The sequence below is a fragment of the Vairimorpha necatrix genome, chromosome 1 (assembly GCF_036630325.1).
Source record: "Vairimorpha necatrix chromosome 1, complete sequence".
NCBI lineage: Eukaryota > Fungi > Microsporidia > Nosematidae > Vairimorpha > Vairimorpha necatrix.
The window spans coordinates 287022-309513 of NC_088816.1; the positions used below are offsets into that span (position 1 = coordinate 287022).

Below are 22492 nucleotides of genomic sequence, written 5' to 3' on the forward strand. Positions count from 1 at the left end.
AATGTGTGATTGTGTACATAAATGATATTTTAATTTACATTTAGAATATGAAGAGCATGTAGTGCATTTAAAGCAAGTGTTAAGAGATTAGATGAGTTCGGTTTGAATTTAATGCGTCAAAATGTGAATACAGAAAATAAGAGCTAAAGATTGTGGGAGTAACAGTGGGAAGAATGGTATTAGAATTAATGATGATAGGATAAGCAAATTGTAGATATGCGTCTGCCCACGTCAAGGAAAGATTTAGAATCGTTTTTGGGATTGATTAATTAATGCGTCGGTTTTTGAGAAATGTATTTGAGCACAGAGTATTTATATGGTTTACTGAAGAAGGAAAATGAAGGGAAGTTTACGACGATCGAGTATGATGAGAAATACAAGAGATCAATAGAAGCATTTAAGTTAGAAGTTGGGGAAACAATATGGATGGCGTTAACCAGAAGGAGAGGGAATTCATTTTATACACGGACGCTTCTGACGTAGGGAGAGAGGCGATTTTATCACAGATACAGGATGGAGAAGAGAAAATTGTATTAGGTTTTTTAGTAAGGTTCATTCAAAACTGGAGAGGAACTATTCTGCCCTAGAAAAGAATTGTTGGCTGTAATTAGGGCATTAACAGATTTAAGACCGTATTTAATTGGGATAAGTTTGAGCTACGAACGAATCATAAAGCATCGATTCGGTTGTTTTCGTCAAAAATATGAAGTGAAGATTAGCAAGATGGTCATTATTTCCACAAGAACATGATTTTGCAACAAAACAGATTAAATGTGAAAAAATTAGCGGATGTATTAAGTAGAACTGCTTGTGTTGATGCAGTATTAGAGAATAAGGAAGTGTCAGTAAAAGAGGTTCTTAAGAAACATGGGATGTTAGCACATGGTTCAGCAGAGGAAGTTTTTATGGCTTAAAGGTGATCGAAGAGAGATATCAGAAGTAAAGGTTAGAGTTTTAATTAAAAATTGTAGGGGTTTTCAACAGATGGTCGTTCTAAAGTTAAAAAAAACAAATAATAGTGTTCAATCATCAGGTCCTTTTAAATTCCGGGAGATTGATATGGTGGGTCCATTGATTTGATTTAGAAGGAAACAAGTTTATTTTAACAATGAAAGATCATTGGACAAAGATGGCTGAGATGTAAGGGTGAAGTCAAAAGATATGGAAGTATTGTTGAAGCAGTTGAACGATCCATATTGAAAAAATATGGCATAGCGGAGAAGATTTTGTTGGATAACGGTAAGGAGTTCAAGAATAGAATGACGGAGGAACTGGCCAATACGTATGGATTTAAATGGGTTTTTACATTCCTTATTCTCCGAGAAATACAAGTTTGGTAGAGAGATTTAATGGGATGTTTATTATGAAGTTGAGGAAATTGTGTAGATTCGGTTCGTTAGATTGGGGAGAGCAGCTAGAAAAAACAAGACTAGAATATTTGAATTCATATCATAGGATTATAAAATGTACACCATTGGAAAAAAGCATGATGGAACAGAAAGATAACTTGCCGGTGCATTCGAAACGCGGAAAATTATAGCTAGAGAAAGAAGGTTTATTATTGGTGGTCTAAACTTAAGATGGAAGATTTTGTTATGTTTAGTGATAAATCAGTAAGTAGGGATAAATTAGATCCAAAATATACTCATAAAGGGGAAATTCTAGAGAAAATGTTAGAGTCAGCTAGACTGTAATTAAACGATGGGAGAGTGGTTGTTTCAAATGTAAGACAGTTAGGATTTTTTTGAAGAGTGAAAGTGGTATGTACCTTTCTGTAACATTTATTCCTTATTATTTGTACTCCCCTTCCCCGAATTTATAATAAATGTTTATAGACAATAGTTACTCCAAAAATTTTCATCTTTCGCAAGAAGCATTTTCTTCGAAATTAATTCAAAAAGAATTTTTTGACATTACCCCTTCGCAAGCGAGCAATTTTATTGAATAGATTCTGGAGATATTAAATCTTACTATTTTTGTACAAAGAATTTAGGATTGTGTTCAATATATCAAATGCTCAATAAAAATTGTATCTACTTTGCATAATTTTTTTTTGGTGTAAAATTTTCGAGTTTAAAATTCGAGTATGCAATGCCAAATATAAATCATTTTTAGCACACCATCTTTTCGATGTTTTTTCTTCTTTGTTGTATCATTAAGTTCTTCATCAGTCTGTATGTCGCATTGAAATGTTTATTTTGCATCCCTCTTTGGATGTATTTTTTTGGCATTATACTTATACTAAACGAAAATAAAAGGTTTTTTTCAACCCTACAACTTTTTGCTATTTTTTTGGCTTATAAATTATTATAATCACTTTGAACTATGCACCTATTTTTTGTTTTAATATAAAACACTGCATAATCGAACAGGTGAAGAAGCGGGAGTTATTTAATAAAACTATACGCTTGCATTCAAAAAAATAAAATTTAAAACTTTTTGAAATTCTCATGATAGAACTCTGAGAATATTGGAGTTTTGAAATTGAAAAAAGAAAATAAATATAACTAAAAACGGAGTAGTATGCGACCCCAATTTGAAATTTGACAAAACAGCACAAATTAAATAATTTCTCTACCAAAAGAATTGATACCGCTATTTTGTTTGTATACAAGCTGTTGAGCAACGAATGAATAAAAATATTCAGTCAGTGTAAACAATTTATACGTTATAAACTTTGTTTAAATGTTAGTTTAATATTTTAAAGTTATAACTTAACAAAAAACTTTTGCAGGATTTTGCTTTTTATATAGACTTTAAATTCTTTTATTATTTTATATCATTTATATGATTTCTAATCTACATAACTATATATTTTTTTCATATCCTTCTTTCACTATATATTTTCCTAAATCAGAATGTGGTACGAGTTGCCTTCCAGACTGCTCGGAGGGATAAAAATATTCGTAATTAATAAATCAGTCAAAAGTCCCTTTGATACTTGTTTTCATTGTCGGTGTCGGGGTTAAAAATAATTTTTTTTTATAGTTTCCCCCTGTCAACTTATTTAAGAAAATAGGGAAATTTATGAAAAAATAGAAATTACCATATTTGATGTGTCAAAGCATTTCGAAATAGTGCACTTAGCCAAGTGGTCGAAGGTGATGCTTCCATTTATAATTTAGGTTCAAATCCCAGGGGCTATAAAATTGGTTCTAACTTTTTATGATGCAGTGAAAATAACTCAGATGAGTAAAAATGTCCACGTTGATCATGTAGTTGAATCGATGAAACTTGTGTGTGTTCAGTACGGGGGAGGGGGTAGCATCTAGCGTAGAAACGAACACAATGCTGAAAAACAGTATCATCCTTGTGGTGACTTAATGATACATAAAAGTATCTAATAGGTACGGCGTAGTTAACCCCCAGTTGATGCACTCTGAGTGATCCTAGAGCTAACTAAGAGACTATACGAAGTAGGGCAATAGAAGGTCTCGTGGACCCTATCCTATAAGATTCTGTAACACGGTGGCCGATGCCAGTGGAAAACTAATGTTCAACACAACCCAATAAAAGATGCGGGCTAATGATATGGGCGCGTAAGGAGCCGAGTGTGCGATACAGATAATTGTATGAGCCATTGGGTCAGTACGATAATATTCCTCCTCGGGTTAAAGATGACCAAGCCCGTGTGTATATCCGCTTTGGGGCACTCTGGATGCGAATTGAAGTATTAATGGAAATTTTTTTTGGAGCAAAGTCCATAAATACGGCGGGCTTGTTGCAACGGTATGTTTTATAAAGGGAGTTTTGCGAGTAAAAATCATAAAGTACAGTGGATAAAGATCACACATGACCCCGCTTTTGATCCTTATAAAATATTCTTCATTAATTTTACTCTAAAGAAACAAATAGCAGCTTAGTTTATCACGTAGAAAAATGATTCTAAAAAATACAAAAAAATAAGGCTAATCAGAAAATGTCCAAATATGCTATACGTTGTTGATACTGTGGTATCCACCACTTAAGAACATATCAAGAATATTAATATTTATTTGGTTGTTTACCGTGTTGGTTGACCTTCTTGTTTCCTGTCCTTTATTCATCTCGTACCCCTGAATGGGTAGAATGTTTAAATATTTATCGGAGGGAAAAGTATTGGACTTGGAGGGAAAGATGTCAAATTTGGAGGAAAGTGTTAGTAAACATATCGTATGATATTTAGGATATCATAGATACATATAGAAAGTATATTAACGAAGGTGGTGGTTAAAAAAAAAATTTGCGACATTTAAACCAAAGCAAGACAACTACAAGACTTTCTCTATTTTATAAAGGAGAAATAATAAGTTTTTTTTGTATATTTTAGGTTAGAAAACAGGCCACAAACGTTGCAGATATTATTCGACTCCAATTTGATCTAAAAAGTGTGTAATTGGATTTTTGTGGACAAGATCACAACGGCCAATACTATAATCTATAAAGGATTTTGAATTCTTGAAGAATTTTTTAGAAGTATACAAGATTATATTATTGCAGTTATTCAAATAAATTTAATTAGTAAAAAAGGTTGGGGAATTAAAAATATTAACGAAATGGATTAACTTCTACGTAGCATGCAAAAGGAGTAAAAGGAATTAGAGACTTTAAAGCGATAGGATACTTATTTAAAGTTTCTTGGGCTTGACACGAAGTGCGCATATCTATTAAGAGACTAGGCATCAAATACAAGAAAAATACGTAATCTTGGGCCCAATTTGTAGATCATGGAGCAAATAAATCTTAGTTTTAACGCGTTTTCAAAAAGTTAATTTTAAATTTAAAAATTTTATAAGTAACTTAATGCTCTATTGATCTTTGTAAGGCATTACTCGGGAGTTGGAGATTCCTCATAGAGCATTCTATGTTGCTTCTTCGAGCGCTAGAGTTTTGTTATTGGTTGAATTGTATTTATTAGAATTGCCAACTTAAGCATTACTTTCTGTCCTCCGGAGATACTGCGATTGATAGTACTGTTTGGTTAACCTCTGTATTTTCGTGGGTAAAATAAAAAATTAATTTTTTTATGAAAATAACTCTAGAAAATATATTTTAAGGAAATAAAATAATGTGGTAAATAAAATAATTTGAATGTTTGACTTATTTATTTGCAAAAGATTATTAAATTGCCGTATTATTGTTAATCTTTCTCGTTGTGTAGTTAAAGCTAAAAATAAAATAACAGCAAATATTTGGGGGTACAACTCACTTATTCTTTTTCCAAAAAATAAATTTATAAACAAACATTGAATATTGAGGCATTTATGATACCTCAATAAAAGTGAAAGAACAATGGTAGTTTGGAATTCTCAAATTTTTAAATATGAAATAAAATCTTGCTAATGTGTAAGAAAAGTAACAAAGGAATAAGATCTGTCTTGTTTTTAGACAATTGTCCTTAAGTATGAATTGAGGAGATTCATGCCAACAATAGACATAGATATATTTTAAAGAGAATCGTACGCAGTATTTTGGGACGTTAAGCCATTCAAGACCCTTGGAGAAAAAGCGTATAAATAGACTCAGTTCAATGCTTTAGCAGATATTATAAAATAACATGATTTGATCTGAAGAGTTAAAATTGATGAATAAGCTTTTATAATTGTTTTGAGGTCAATTACAATAATCTTTTAAAACAATGAATGGCGGCTAAAGTATGCATTAGCTACAAAAAATCGATATAGGTTTTTTTCCCCCATTTTTTAAAAAATGGAGGAGAGAATTCGATCAAGAGAAGAATTGGAGTTCATATAATATGATCTAATAATTGAGAAACAAAATAAAATATGTAGCGTCTGTGATCAAAAAATGAAACAAAGAGAGGAGCAAAGAAGTCTCATAAGTTGTCTATGGTCTCATGTAAAAACACAATTTCGATCTGGAATGGGACGTTCTTTCATGATTAGACTAAATCACATTAAAATATTACAAATACTAAATATGTGGATTCTAGGTTATTCACGTAAGTCCATTTCTCAAGTTTTAGGTTGTAATAAATTTTCTATATCTACCGTGCTAAAAAATTTAAAAAAAGAGTCTTTATGATAAGTATTTATCTAGTATAAGGACTATTGAAGGCAATAATATATTAGTAAAAATTGTTGAGACGCAGATCGGGAAGAATAATACAATAGGGGGAGTTAGTAAAAGGATTTGGTGTTTTATAATGGTTAACGTACCATCCAACGCCGAATCATATTTGTACATTTAAGAAAAGAGACAAAAGAACACTTACCGAAATTAAATTAAAACATGTAAGTATTTGCTGTATAATATATAGCGATATGTGGAGAGCGAACATTCTTTAAATACATTATTTAACAAACATCATATGGTTAATCATACATTACATTTTAGAGATCCGGATACAGAAGTACATACCAATACCATAGAAGGTAATTGGAGATCTCTAAAACATTCTATACCTTATAGAAACAGATCATCGAATAGCGCCAAACTTTTTATATTTAGATATATGATCCAAAGAAACTCCACAACTTCAGTGTTTGAAGCTTTATTAAAATATTTATTCTAGTTTGTATTTTTGCTACTTCCTTAATATTTTCTCTCCTCCATTTTTGAAAAAATGGAGGAGGAGGAGAGAAAAAAAACAAAAAAAAACAAAAAAAACAAAAAAAACAAAAAAAAACAAAAAAAACAAAAAAAACAAAAAAACAAAAAAAACAAAAAAACAAAAAAAACAAAAAAAACAAAAAAAACAAAAAAACCCCCATATCGATTTTTTGTAGCTAATGCATACTTTAGCCAAAAGATTTATATGGGTACTAAGCGATCGCAAAGTATATTTAGTTTGAGGATCTAGCAGCAGGGGCCAAATATTGAAACATAGATGAGGTAGATTTATTGAAAGTTTTTCATTTTGATTTAAAGAGTAGTTGTACTGTATAATATGAGTTGAGAAAGAGAAATTTCATGTTAAGACGTAAAGTTCAAGTTTGAGACTATCGGAAAATTGCGTCCCATATAACAAGTATAATAAGAGGGCAGTTGGTGTTGAGTAATTTAATATAGTCACGAGGTATAAAAAAATTAGGTTCGAAATGATAGACATAGAGATGGGGTAGTAAAGGCCATTGATACGTTATTATTGTACGGGAGAAATAATTTCGAGTTTTAAATAATAAGCATGCAATAAAATTTTCAAAGACACATGTGTACTTTAAGTTTTTATAAATGAACAAACGTATAACAATAGAGTAGTTTGCTACTTTAAATCATCTAAGTTGCACAATAATGATTATAACTTATAGTAAGATTAGCATTGCGACTCATAGTAGCAACTGGAGTGTTGAAGAAATCTAAAAACAATGAAATGGTTTATTTGTTAGATTTAAAAAGATCAAGGATTTGAACGTGGGCTATTATCGTATAAAGTTTACTTTTGAGATATACAAAACCTAAATTCTTTGTATTTCTTAATAAACAATAATAGCAATAATAAATTGTTTATATTTTAAAACATATAGAAAACTACACCTTCTTACCCCTGTAGATTTTTAAGAATCTGATCCCGTTTTGTTTTGATTCTTTTCTAAAATTAGTATTACAAACATGACAAGATAAAATACTTTTTATTAATTCGTAGTATTCCTTGCTCTTTTAGCGTCTTCATCATAAATTACAGCACGACATTGACGCCTATGTTTTCACTTATTTTGTGCTACATTTATTTTCTCAGTTATTTTTGTAGTTTTGTTTTATATGAATTTTGCTATTCAGCTATGGTAAATCGTGCCGGTTGTATACATGTGTGTTACCACCAGGGAGATGGCTATTTTGTAAATAGCATTCAATGATGCTTCTCAATGCCTTTAACTTGGTTTTAGTTGGATTGTATTTATATGTATCCGTGTGGGGTTTAGCCATCCTCTTGAGAGGGGTTAAGTCTCTTCTCGACCTCCCGTAGTTTTCGACTGATTCCCCTTTTTTCATCTATTTATATGTGTGGTAAAATAAAAAGAAAATATTTATAGCAAAAAGTTTTTTAGAAAATCACTTGGAGAGAAAATAAAATAAAATAAATAATGTGATAAAAAATACCACAGTGCTATTTCGATTAGTAACGTACTAGTCTTCATGTCTGAAGAGGCTATAGACTATTTATACTTTTTTTGGTATATGACCTTTTGGAACCCGCCTTGAAATTTTTAAGGGGTTTTTTTCAAAAATCGTAAAATTGGCACTAACAATGTTCATTTGTGGCAGATGAGCTTTTTAGTGATGAGATATATCTATACAGGAAAACAGCGGAAAGTTATTTATGAAACATTTCATGCTAAATCGGCATGCGCCTTGCTCGTTTCTGTAACTAGTAGAAATACTGCTATTTCCTTGAGATGATACAAGATAATTTTATCCTGTTTCTATTATGATCTCTAATCAATCGGTAGCATACGAGGCCACATTAGACAAGCAAAGGGATTGAGCACAGTACTATGAATCACTCCATCAATGCTGTAACCCGTAGCAATTCTGAGACACAATACCAAATAATTTATTTGTTTTGGCCCATTTCTGAAAGAAATATTCGATCTGTACATTAAAAAATCCAGGATGAACATTATGAGTATCTTTTACAGTTCCTCGGGGCCTTCAAAACTTCCATTAATAACAGTTAAATCATCTTCTTTCATTATTTAAAATAAATCGTTAAGTCTCTTTTTCCATAATTTAATACGTATCATTTCCTTTTTAGATTTTTGAAAGCGCGTTCATTTTCCCAAAGCAGGATACAAACGGTCATGTACCCTTTTTAGAGTTTTATACATTTTATCTCTGTCTTTTAATTTTCTCATCATAATGCAGTTTCGTTAGTCTGTGTTGCTTTCTAGTCTTCTCTTTTTTAAATTACAACCTAGAATTTTCTAATTATTAAATTATTTTTGCCCTAAATATTGCGATCTAAAGGATAATATTGTGCTTATGTTATTTTTATTTTCAGGATAAATATTCTATATACAAAACATGTATAAGTTTTAAATAAAAGTTATCGGTTTTCTCTTCGAGGCTGGTCTTTGGCCGCCGACTCAATGTTGTTTTCAATAGTAAATTGTTTATTGCTCCTTTCGAGCCTCCATATTGCATCTCCTTCCTTCATTTTATCCTCATGAGGTATATTTATTTAAAATTTTTACTTTACATCCCCTAATATATAAATTCGATTTTATAAAAACAACCCCTTTATAAAAAAACCGAAAAGATAAAAAAAATACGAAGAGAAAATAAAGAATTTAATAAGTACGTAAAATAGTAAAAGTAAGTTCTAATTTGGCCATATTATATGTAAAACACGATAATAAATCAAATTTGATATTTATTTTATTGAATTGTCCTTAAATTATTGTCTTAATACATATAAATATATTTATTTTCTCGCTTCATTAAAATTAGATTTATGCGCCGATAATACAGTTTTTATCATCTTTATGTTGTTTTAAACAGATTAAAGGTTTGTTTGTATTACTGCAATCTAAATAGCAATAACATCCCAAGATAATTTGCAGAAAGTACGATATCTTAGCAAATGAATTTGGCCCATTGTACAAGTGCAAAGTTCAAATAAAACCATACGTCATGACATGGGACGAAGATGTGACAAAATACCATAGCGACTATGTTAATGCCTTCGGCCTATCGACTAGTGCCGAAGCTTACATCCAAATGAGAATTATAAAGAACACAAGAGAGCATCTTTTTTGAACATAGGCAGGGCTAGTCAAGCGAGGATCTGGAACCAAGAACATAGTAGAGCTATCTGGAGGGTGGTGTAGCCAGGTAGAGTGTGCGGCAGTGGAGGTAAATTAAAGAAGAAAACAAGCACATTTATAGCTTCAAAGAAAATTTATTGTTTATATTGTTTTTTACTATATATAAGAATTAGTATATTTGTTAATTTATTGGTTTTTAGACAAATGAAGAAGTAAAATTTCATATTTATGTTCTATAAAACATTCATATATATATATATTAACAAAATTGTAAACAATAAAAGATGAACCACCATGAGAATAGTTTAATTATTCATAAAAATATGTATTTTTTGCGTATTTTTATTAAAAACATTATAACTTAGTTATATTATTATGCAAGTTATATTTATTAATATTATAATTTTATACACATAAATGTGTATATAGTAAGTGATTGGATCAAGAATGTGCAAAACAATAATTAAATAATTTGTTTATTCTTTGCTATTATGGTTTTTTATAATGTTCTGGAGTTTTTTACTTTTGTTCTGCACGCTTTAAATTATCAAAATCAGAGATATTTTTAATAATTTGTATTTATATATGTAGAGGAGGGTTGTAGATTTAAAGTTCCTTTTATTATACAATTGCTTTTGACATAATTAAGGGTATTTACTTTATCTCTAAGATTGGCGAGTCTTGGAATGCGTCTGACACTCTAAATTGTTTTGATACATCATGTCTTTTATCTACACTTAGGCTTGTATACATCTGTGTACATAATGATTAGTAGGGACACTTCCATTCGAGACAAACCTCGAATTATTTGGTGTTTTCCCATACCTTCCTTCATTAGCCAACATATTGCCTCGTGTGATTCAGCATAAGAAGGTTATGATTTCTATTCACAAAGAAGAATAAAAAACCATAAGGCAAATCTTTTTTATTGAAACAACTATAGAACAAAATCGCAAAAAAAAAAGAAAATAGTCCAAACACAGCCTTAGCTACTAATTTCAATACAGGCTTTTTTATTTTTTCCCTTTTTTAAAACAAAGTGTTGATATTTTTATATTTTTTATTGCGCAATTTCTAAGATGAGTAGATAGTGAGGACAATAATTCTGAAAATAACATGATGGAGATCAAAAAATGATCGAACCTAACCAAAAAAAAACAAGGAAGAGGTTGTAAGTTCCCTCAAGGCATTTGACGTTAAAAATGCAGTATATTATAGAGTGGGATGGTTGGTTGTCAAACAGAAGCGAAGGAGATGGCTTGCATCAGCCGAGGCATCCGGATAGGTGAAGACTTAAAGGAGTTATAAATAGCCATGAGAAACTGTATTGTCTATAATAAGATCATGGAAAAGAAATGTCCAGATTGAGTAAAGCGGTAATCCCAATATTTACATTTGAGCTGTCTGGCAAAAAAGCTGAACCACCAGTGTTCAAAAATCTAGAGATTTAAAAAGAGAAGAAAATCAAAAAAAATTATGTTGTAGCTGAGGAATGAGATGGCCGAATAACATCCGTTTCCATTGTTGGAAAGACATATGCAAAGAAAAATCCCAAGCTCATCGACTTTATGTATTTTTGCTGCGAAAAAAAGTACCGTAAAGACCAATACAAGAAGGGATAGTAAGACGCGAAAGAGTAAAGCGTAGCTCATGGTCAATAACATAAAATGCACTATAATTTTGAGATCCATTAGTAGGCGTAAGAAGTATTAAAGATAATTACATCCTCAGTTCTATAATTAGAAGGTGATATTGAGAATGTAAATTTAATAAATTTAACCCCCCAACTCACAATTTTATTTCCACAAATTTTATCATTTTTAAAGATCTATCTTAAAATAGTCAAAAATTTGTGTACGCATTGTCGTAGCCGATCAAATACTGACCAATCATATTCTTACAAATGGACAGATTTGATTGGCTACAAAAAGAATTTAAAAACATTTCCGAAAGAGGGGATGGAAAATTCCAATAAAACGTTTGACATGGCGACAACGACAAACAATGTTGGATGCTTTACAGGAGAAGCAGGCGAGGATGTAAATGCCTAGCTGAGAGACATAATGTTGGTAGGGGAAGTTTTTAAATGGACCATTGATCAATTCAAAATAGCATTGGTGAGCAAGCTTAGGTCGAAAGCATTATCATGGGCTTCTCAGACATTAGGCGGGAAAATGGAGACAGTCAGCTTAGAGAAGATACTTCACTTAATAAATAAAAGATTTTGATCATATAAAAACAACGATATAACACTAAGCAGGTTCCTCACAATAACGGTCCCAGAGACGAGAGAAGATTACTCGCAGATGCTACAGGAAGCTACTGTAATATATGAGAGATCTCTTATTAATTTGGACGCTTTGTGCCAAATGGTCATTAATAAATCACCAATGGAGATTAAAGCGCTGCTAAACAGAACACAAATACAGTCTAGACGTGGCAAAGATTTATACAAAAGCCTGAGGAGATATCTTGGATTTCATATCCCGATAAAATGTTATCTAGGACTAAGCTACACGACAACGCGGGCAGAGGGTCCACACCAATTTTTACAAAGAAAAAGGATTTAAAAGAAGCACAATCCACGAAAAACCACCGCGACATAATAATAAACGGTATACACTCCACAGGGAATGTAATCATTCCCCAAAAAACTGCAACGCGTTAACCATAATTCTCAATAGAGAAAGAAAAAATATAAATGCTGTGGAACAATACGAAAGTGACGAGAAAGATCATGACAATAAAGAAATTGAATTTTATTTACATCATATACAAAATAGTTTTAACCCGTTTTTTTTGGAAAGCCGTCTCTTTAAAAAAAATACGAAAGTACTTCTAGACACTGGGGCCGATGTCCCGGTTATATTATCGTCAAAATTTTAAGTGGAGACGCATTTCTGGTAAAAAGGAAAAATTCAGCAGGCGAATTGGGAGTTAAAATAAGTCATATTAAGAATGACACGTCGAAGACTGATTTAGGGGGTGTCGTAGCCGATCAAATACTGACCAATCATATTCTTACAAATAGACAGATTTGATTGGCTACAAAAAGTATTCAAAAACATTTCCGAAAGGGGGATGGGAAATTCTTATAAAACTTTTGACACGCCTTATATTATATACTATTATTTAGAAAAGCAAGAAAATTTGAAGCAGAGGTCTGGCCATGCCTTTCGTGTCAAAATCCGACCATTTAATGGTCTTTTGATTTACACGATGAATACGCACTATTAGCGTGTTGGGACAAGTCCTTAACATAAAAATTAAATTATAATTTTTTAGAAAATAATGTTGTTAGTTGCTACAAGAATAAAATTGTAATTTTAACATTTTAAAGCAATTTGTTTTGTTCTTTCGTTGAAGAATTATAATTTTATTCTAAAAGGGGTCAAATCTTTGCATGTCAAATTTCTCAACGCCTGTCAACTATTTTGACGAAGAATATTTAATAAATAAAATATTTGAAATGTTAAAAAAAAAGAAGCTTAAGTTTGCTCATTTATCATAATTTTAAAGTTTAAAGAAACTATACAATTAATTCATAACTTTTTTTTTTTATATAAAAGAAAAAAATCTTTAGCAGCCCCAAAATGGAAAAAGAAACTAAAACACTGGAATTTGAAAATTTATATCTTGATGTACCAAATTTCGATCCCAATGGACATATCTCTTACACTAGAGTTTTTAAATCTTTATCTGGGAAAATTGAATCTGGGAAACTTACAGCTGTACTTGGTTCTTGTGGTTGTGGTAAAACTCATTTTCTTAGAATGCTTGTTGGTGATATCAATGAAGAATCAAAAACATTTGGTAAGATAATATACAATGGCGAAGAAAGAGACCCAGAAGAATGGAAATCAAAGATTTCATATGTTCCACAGGATGATATATTTTATCCTCACTTGACGATTTATGATCATATGAAATATTATATGTCACTTGGGGAAGCAAGATATCGTAAATTTGACGAACGTAAAGCCGACAAGATACTTGAAGGATGCGCCATATTGCATTTAAAACATAGTCTCGTTGGTGCACTTTCGGGAGGTGAACGCAAGCGAGCTTTAATCTCTTTTTCTATGATTAATGATCCAGAAATTTTAATTTTAGACGAACCTACAACTGGGATAGATTCAAATGCAGCAGTAGAAATCATCCACACACTTAAAAAGTATGCGCAGGACTATAATTGTATGGTTATATCTGCAATACACCAACCTAGTGCCGGTCTTTTCAGCCACTTTGATGATTTAATTGTATTAGTGAAATTAGGAGTATTTTATATTGGACCATATAAACAATTAGAATCTTTTTTTGTCGAAAATGGGATCTCTATGGAATCTGACTTATCTTTGCCAGAATTACTGTTTGTCATTTTACTTGAATATTCCGAATTTCCCGAAGCTACTAAATATAAATCGAATGTCAAGAAAATAATAGAAAAAAATGAGCAATCATGTAGAAGTGAAAATACCGCAGAAATATGCAATAATTACAAGCCCATTGATTTTAAACACAAATTTGCTGATAGCTGGAAGGTAATGAAACATTCCTTTAATACTACTTATAACAAAAACAAATCATATTTTGTTCTTGTCTTAATGTCGTTTTGGACAATCTTATTAATTTTAGCGGAGCCAATTATGCATTTCTGCATAGTCCCTCGATATAATCATTTGGAAATTCATGAAGAATTGAAAAAATGTTCTTTTGATCAAATATTCAGTTTAAGTTTTGGTATAGTCAATCATTTATATAGTTTATCTGATTATGTCTGGTCACTTTATTCATACACAGGTGTATGGAAGTACAACCATTATTTTGCTCCCGAATATTTGAACGGTAAATACACATATGGTACGTATTTTATGGCAATGTTCTACTATTGTCTAATCAGAAATTTTATGTTCTTTTTTTCTAAGTTCTGTTTTTATCTTTTATTTTATAAGACTTTTTTGTTCAATCCACTAATATTTTTAATTTTTGCTATTCCTACTATTATTAATATTTTTTTATACACTTGTATGTCTATTGCAGTTGAATATGATGCGATCTATATCTGGGTGCCTATGCAATTAGCACAAGTTGGACATAAAATGTATGACCACAACTATAATAATAATGTTGCGTATATCCATTCAATCATCCCAAACTTCAATTTTATACTTTTTTTAAGGATGAGATGTTTTGGATTATTGGAAAAATTTAAAAATATGTTAGCAATTTCTGAATTTCTGAGTAAAACAATTAATAATGAAATTATCAACTACTCATATGAAGAAGGTGCAGCAAATACTATTTTATACAATACTTTTGGTAAATGGGCAGATTTTATTACAGTTTTCACTATGTTTGGCTCTTCTTTGTTGATGATTGGCGCTGTAACAGTACTTTATGAAATTAACAGAATTCCTAATATGAGATTTAAATTATCAAAATAAATAATTTACACTAACCTGTAAAGTTTCTTATTTTTTTGACCCCGTTTCGTAGTTTTGAGATTCCCGAACTAATTGATTTGGGTTGTTTTGTAAAACATTGAAATGATTTATGCGGGATTCTACCACATAATTGTCACATTTTTTTATTTTTTATTTATTTCGATATTTAGCAAACATGAATTTTTTTAGGAATGAAAAATATTCAAAGAAGGGCACGTTAAAATAAATGAACAATAATAATTACTACTAAAATAAAAAAAAGCATGGGAATCACAAAGAAAATTTCTAACATCAAAAAATAAACCTACATTCTCTCCCTATTGGAGCAATATTTTCGTTTTGGCTCCCTCCTAGAAGGTATCACAGAAGCGTAAACAAAGACAGGAAGAAGATATTAAAATAAAAGTTTCGAAGATTTTGGTATTTGTTATGATGGTAAAATTGAAAATAAGGGAAGGAAATTATTCAAATTAAGTCTACCAGTAGATTTAAAAAGATAAAACATAAGAAACAGTTTTTAGAGGGAAAAACAAAACAAGATAAAAGAAAAAAAAAATTAATTAATTAGAAGAATTGGAAGGAAAATTTACAGAAGTCTTAGTAAAAGACGAAAGGAAATAAAAGTTTTTACAAGGGGAAAATGTTCTATTGATACAAAACAAGGAGTAAATGTAGTTTTGGGGGACAAAAATATTTTCATGATCTAGTGTAAAGTTAGAAAAGTATATTAATTTATTAGAAAGTAAAGGTATTATCAGAAGGACAAGAGTGAGTGGAGAAGCCTAATAGGGGCCATAGAACCCCCGAATAGAAAAGTGAGATCGGTAAGCAATAAATGGCTTTAAATAAACTGGTGAAATGGAAATGTACGAATTGCCACTAATTAGAGACATTATTAGAGCACCACAAGGTTCTAAAGTATATAGGATTATAGACTTAAAGTAAGGATGCTTTTATATATAAATTGAAGAACATAACAAATATAAGGCAGAGTTTGAGATAAATGGTAGAGTATTCAATGGAATAGTATGGAAATGGGATTTAGAAATATCCATATTATGCAAAGATTGATGGACGCAGTTTTAGATAAATTTAGAGGCATGGCTGTTGAGGTGTACATGGATGATATTATTATTTAAGCAAGAGATAATGATATAAACGATAATATTTCACAACATGTAATTCGGAAATTCAAAGATCGTGAATTTAAAGTAAACATAAAGAAGACACAATACAAATTAGGAGAAGTGAAACTACTTGATATAACAATTTACTGAGAAGACATCAAACCAAACAAAAATCAAGCAAGAGACAAAAGAACACAAAAGGCCTAATAACATAAAAAAGCTTAGAATATTTTTAGGGTTATCGGGCTGGTTTAAAGATTTTATTCCTCATTGAAATTATCGGACAGCACGACTTACAGAAGCACTGAAAAAAAGATGGTAAAAAGGAAGGGCCCGAAGCTATGGAGAAAGCCTTTATGGACATTAAAGAGAATTCAAGGGGCATGAAAAACTATAAATTGTAGCCAGTTAGGTAATTTTTGGAGTGCAAACGGACGCATGCGATACGTTAATTGGAGCAAAACTAATGCAAGAAGACGAGAAACAAGGAAGGTGGATACCGATACAATATGCATCAAAAATGTTAATATCAACAGAAAAAAGATATATAATCAGTGAAAGAGATGATGGCAGTGTTATTTGGAATAAATAAATTCGAGGCGGATTTACGCGAAATTTCATTTAATGACAGATCATATTACTGACCGAGCTTAGAAACAACCCGTCTTTATAGTAATAACAGAATTAATAGATATATAGAACATATACAAGTGTTCGACTTTACCATTGCATAAGTAAAAGGACAAATGATGATGGATGTAGATGCTCTTAGTTGAGAATTTGAAAATAACGAGTGAAAGAAAAAAGCGAAAGAAAACTACAGACGAAAAAAAACAGATGAAAGGAAAAGAAATAAAGCGGAACATTTCCGCTTTACACACCTTCCCTTACATATAAAAATACTAATTTTTAAAAAAAATCCCTGATTTTGGAATTCGAAGCGGACAGAACGAAAAGGAGAAAATCTAAAAAATAAATATAACAAAACAATATAATAACTGAAAATAAACAAATTATATTTTTATTTTTTTTTTGTTTTTTTATTTTATTATCTACTTGATTAAATCTGTACTTTTATGCATTTATCTGGATAATAATAAGAAATATTACAAAATATATATAATGAATATGAACATAACTTAATTATAATGTTATAAATTAAAAATAATAAAAACATATATTTATATTAATTATGTAATAAATATCACATCATTTTATCTTTTATAGTTTACAATTTATGTGTAATATAATACATATGAATGTTTTAAAAAATACGAAATTTTAATTCTTCAGTCGTCTCTAAAAACCAATAAATTAACAAAACTACTAATATAATATACATAGTAAAAAATAATAACAATCAAACCTAAAATCTGTTTTAAACAACATATAACACATGAAAATATTATTTTAAGCATTAAAATCAAATTCCAATGACATAAGAATTAAATTTGTTTTTATGTATTTATACTTCTAAACAAACACAGATCAGAAAAAGCAATTATTGAATTTGTTTTGTTTTATATTTTACATTTAATATGGTCAAATTAGAACTTATTAAAACTATTTTTTTGTACTTTATAAATTATTTATGTTCTCCTTTTTTTTTCTTGCAAGTAAGAGGTAGGGAACCCCCTTACATAGGGACCAGAGGGATTTGGGTGTGATCCTCATTTAACTAGTACTGTGAGATTCTTACTCACTAAAACTTCCTCCATACAACTTGCCGGTGCAGCAAGCTCCGCCGTATCCATTGGACTTTGGCTCCAGGAGATACTTTCCATTTATACCTCAAATCGCGTCCAGAGTGACCTCACAGCGGATATACTTAACGGGCATGGTTATCTATAACCCGAGGAGAGAAATCATCGTACTGACTCAAAGGTCCCTACAATCATCTGTATTGCACACACGGCTCCTTACACGACCACATCCCCAGCCCGGCATTTTTATTGGACTGCGTTGACCACCAGTCTCCCACTAGTTACGGCCACCGTGTTACAGAATCTTATAGGACAGGAACCAAGAGACCTTCTATTGCCCTACTCTGTCTAGTCTCTTAGTTAGCTCTAGGATCCAACTCTAGAGTGCACCAGCCATGGGCACCAACTAGGCCGTACCCATTAGATACTTTTATGTATCATTAAGTCACCAAAGGGTGATACTGCTTTTTGGCCTTGAGATGCGTTTATACACTACAGCTAATCCCCTTGTGGCTGGACACACACAAGTTTCAATGAATCAACTTAATGATTATCGTGGACATTTTTATCATCTGAGTTGTTCCAACTGCATCATAGAAAGTAGAAACAATTTTGTGCCCCTGGGAATCGAACCCAGCCATTGCTCAATGGAAGCATTGCATTCTACCACTGTGCTAAGGGCACCTTTTATTTTCTCCTCCTTTTTTTACATTCTGGTTTTACAAAAAAGAAATATATTTTCAAAAATTGGTATTTATATATGTAGGGGGATGTAAAGTGGAAAGTGCAAATAAAGCACATGATGAAAAGAGAGGGGAAAACCTCTGGAAGTTCTCAACCGGAAAACTTAAAGAAATACTACACAAAGAACAAGAGAAACAGAAATTTGTAGGGTTATGAGGGACTAAATCATCGAGGAGTTAAGGGAACACATTATAAGATTAAACAAAGATGGTTTGGCCAGATATAAAGGACCAGAAAACTACAACAATATAAATCTGTAAAGTATGTAACATTAGAATCAGAAAACCGATCAGAGGATGCAATTTTGTAACAACACTTAAGAAATTAAGGAAAGTAGCTTTAGAAATAATGATATTGGTAAAAAAGAAAGATACATGCTAATAGGAGTACCCGGGGTTTTCGTCCCGGTTTTAGGGGTTAAAAAAATTAAAAAATTAAAAAATTAAAAAAACGAACTTTTTTATTTTTTTATTTTTTACCCCTATGACCGGGACAAAAAGGATAATCAAAAGCAACAGAAATATGGATCAAATTATAGATGAAAATCTATATATTTACGAGAAAAAAAGAATCAACAAAACTACTATAAAGTGGCGATGCATTGTACGAAGCTGTAATGCCAAAGCCACTAGTAGTATTGTTTACGTCAATAATCTCGAATCCTTTACTATTTCTTCGGCTCATAATCATGAACCAAATCCTGAACTGGTCTGTAAGAAGAATAAAATAGATAAAATGAAACGGGAAATTATCTCTGCAAAGATTCTCCTAGAAACATTTTTTCTGCCTTAAGAGGAGCTGGGGAAGAAATAATCGCCGCAATGGGCCCTATTGAGCCCATTACAAGGATATTAAGGAATGTTCGGATGAATTCCTTTAATCCAAAACCATACGCCAACCAAAAATTGGGGTTATGTGCTGATTTATTAATCAGTCATATAGGCGAACAATGGTATCGATATGGGCCTGAAAATTACGGGAGTGACGAACCCAATGACAGTATAATTATTTTTTATACAGATTCGGCCATGGGAAAATTGGCTCTATATGACATGTGGGCGATGGATGGGACCTTTACGGTGGTTCCAATTCCCTATTACCAACTTTACGCAATTTGTTTTATCCGTGATGCGCATGTATTCCCGATAATATTTGCAATTTTAAAAGATAAAAGTTTTGAAACCTATTGTTTTTTGTTTCAAATGTTAAAGAAAAGGTTTCCGGAGCTCAACCCAAGGTTAAAAACTGATTTTGAATATGCTGCGATAAGAGCATTTTCTAGAGTTTTCCCGGATTGTCAAATTTCAGGTTGTCTTTTTCATTCAGCTCAGGCTATTGATAGGCGTGTTAAAAGTTCAGGACTTTCTTCTGTTTACACATGTTCACCTATGATGAAAAGGGTTGTTTTGTCTCTTACGGCACTTGCATATGTTGAATATGACGATATATTGTCTACTTTTTTGGAACTAAAACAAGACAGAAATTTTCCGGAATGCTTGACTGAATTATATTGTTATTTTTTTACAAATTATATTGATTTAGGATGCCGTTTTCCGCCGAATTTGTGGCACACGCGAAATAATATGGATATAGATTTTCCAAGAACGAATAATGCTATTGAAGGGTGGCATAATACCTTTAAAAACACATTCTGTACTAGTCGATACAGTTTTTATCTATTAGTGAGCAAATTAAAGGATGAAGAAGATATAGTTGAATCAAGATAATACAACAAACAGTTTTAAATCATGTTTTTGAAAATAAACAAAAATACATTGATAAAGAGATTGGTTTGCTGTTTTTTTAAATAAAACTGTGGATGAAGGGTTTGGTACAGATTTTGTCTTTGAAATTTTTGAAATAATAAAGTTTTATTTTTATTTATTTTTTTTTTCGGAAGTTTCGTCCCGGTGGTAGGGTTGAGATTTTACGAGTAGAGTATGGGGCGCAAAGACAGGAAAAGAGCTGTGATGCTGTTTTTATAAAATTATAAAAAAATGAACAAAGGAAGATGGATGCCCAGATGAATAAATTACGGGTAAAGGTAAAGAATATGTTATTGATTAATTTGTAACTTAGTGTAAAGAAAACGGAAAGTAGGTCTAGAAGCTCATAGGAGCAATGGAAGTATTGAACGATGTATAGAACAATAAGGGAAACAATGATCAAACAAAAAGAAGGAACCACAGAGGAAAAACTAGAACAAGCCGTACAAACTTATAATAACACTCTACACACAGCGATAAAACGTACACCAATGGAAGCACGGAAGGACCAAGGAGAAGAAGTCTTTATGAAACAGCGAAAAGGGCGCGTATGCAAGTAGGTTCAAAAAAAGGCATAGAGAAAAAATTGAAGTAGATCAAGTTGTAAGAATCGCAAAAAAGAAAATTTGGGTACGAAGATGAAAAGTATGAAAGAAAGATTTACAAGTGTTGGTAAAATAATGCAAATGTGTGAGTAAAATCTATTATGGTGCTTCTCCGTTTTGCTGCCCCCAAAAAAATGGGGCAGCAAAAATAAAAAAATATATTTAATAAAATCAATTAGAACATCCAATTTCCTCATTCTTCAATACATTATTTAAAATTTTTTTTCTAAAAGTAAATTCTTCGAGCCAAGATTCGATATTCACACGTTTTACTTCGCGCTGTTTAGTCATTTCAGATTTCATACCAGACCAAAAATTCTTTATATTATTAGTATGAAAACCTTCTTCATTAGTAAATCCTATTGAATGATTTACAATAATGTGTTTGAGTTTTAGATTCGCTGCTACACCGGGATAACTAGGATGGCCATCCGAAATAAGAACTAATTTCGGCAAGACTATATCTCCTATTATCTTTGTTAAAGTATTTATCTTTCGATCCGGAACTTGTACTATACAAAATTTTTTTCTATCTACAGCTTCTATTAACCCTTAAATCCGTACATTATCTTTAATTCCATCATCTGTTCTAGATGGAAATATAATAGTTCCCCTTCTACACAGTACAGTTTCATTAACTTAACTTGAACTTCCGATCCACCGATTTTGCAATCGGTTTTCAATTTCTTTCTAATATATTCCTTCAATATAAGCTTTATTTGTAAAATAGTGTCATTTGACATACACGTTAAACATTTAATTAATCTATAATTGCTGTTACAAAGGACCAAGAACACAACAAAATTATAAATTTCAAATGATAATTTAATGCCAGGTAAAAAGCTGTTTTTTTGCCCTGCATTCTTGGCAAGCCGATTTTTCGGCCTTAGGCCGAAAAATCGGTCTTTCGGCCTAAAAAAAATTATTTTAAAATACCCCAATGGAAAATTTATCCCACGAAGAACTGTGTGAAGTTCGTTCCAAAAGGGGAGGAAAAAAGATATTATATGCAGGACATGCGTATAATTTCAGATATAACGGAAAAGAAAAAATAATATGGAGATGTAGAGCAGAAAACTGCACTTCAAAACTTCATACAAATTTAGATTGTAGTTTTTTAAGCGTTACCCCCCACAACCACGAGCCAGACTTCGACAAAAATAAATTCGAATATTCCTACGGTCAAATCTTAAAACGGGCAGAGGAAACTGCCGAGACGTCAAGAATTATAATTTTTGACGCGTTGAAAGAATATTCTAATGAAGCTTTAGAAAAACACCTGATATCTTTAGTATTGGGGATAGAATTAAGAGAATGCGAAACGGGAGGCATAGTTACTCAACTCCCGATAAAACTGATATTCCGAATTCAATTAAATATTTGCCTACAGGCGAAT

The 22492-nt window shown here is 31.3% G+C and overlaps 2 protein-coding genes across 2 annotated transcripts; both read left to right on the forward strand.

The window, feature by feature from the left end:
* Window positions 1–291: 291 nt before the first annotated feature.
* On the forward strand, window positions 292–1694 carry VNE69_01052 (reverse transcriptase domain-containing protein; the record flags this gene model as incomplete). Its single annotated transcript, XM_065472184.1, has 4 exons — window positions 292–431; window positions 767–874; window positions 1333–1513; window positions 1554–1694. 4 exons carry the CDS (start codon window positions 292–294, stop codon window positions 1692–1694), a joined length of 570 nt encoding a protein of 189 aa, XP_065328256.1.
* Window positions 1695–13300: 11606 nt separating this feature from the next.
* On the forward strand, window positions 13301–15151 carry VNE69_01053 (ABC transporter; the record flags this gene model as incomplete). The annotated part of the gene is made up of 1 exon (XM_065472185.1): window positions 13301–15151. One exon carries the CDS (start codon window positions 13301–13303, stop codon window positions 15149–15151), a length of 1851 nt encoding a protein of 616 aa, XP_065328257.1.
* Window positions 15152–22492: the final 7341 nt, after the last annotated feature.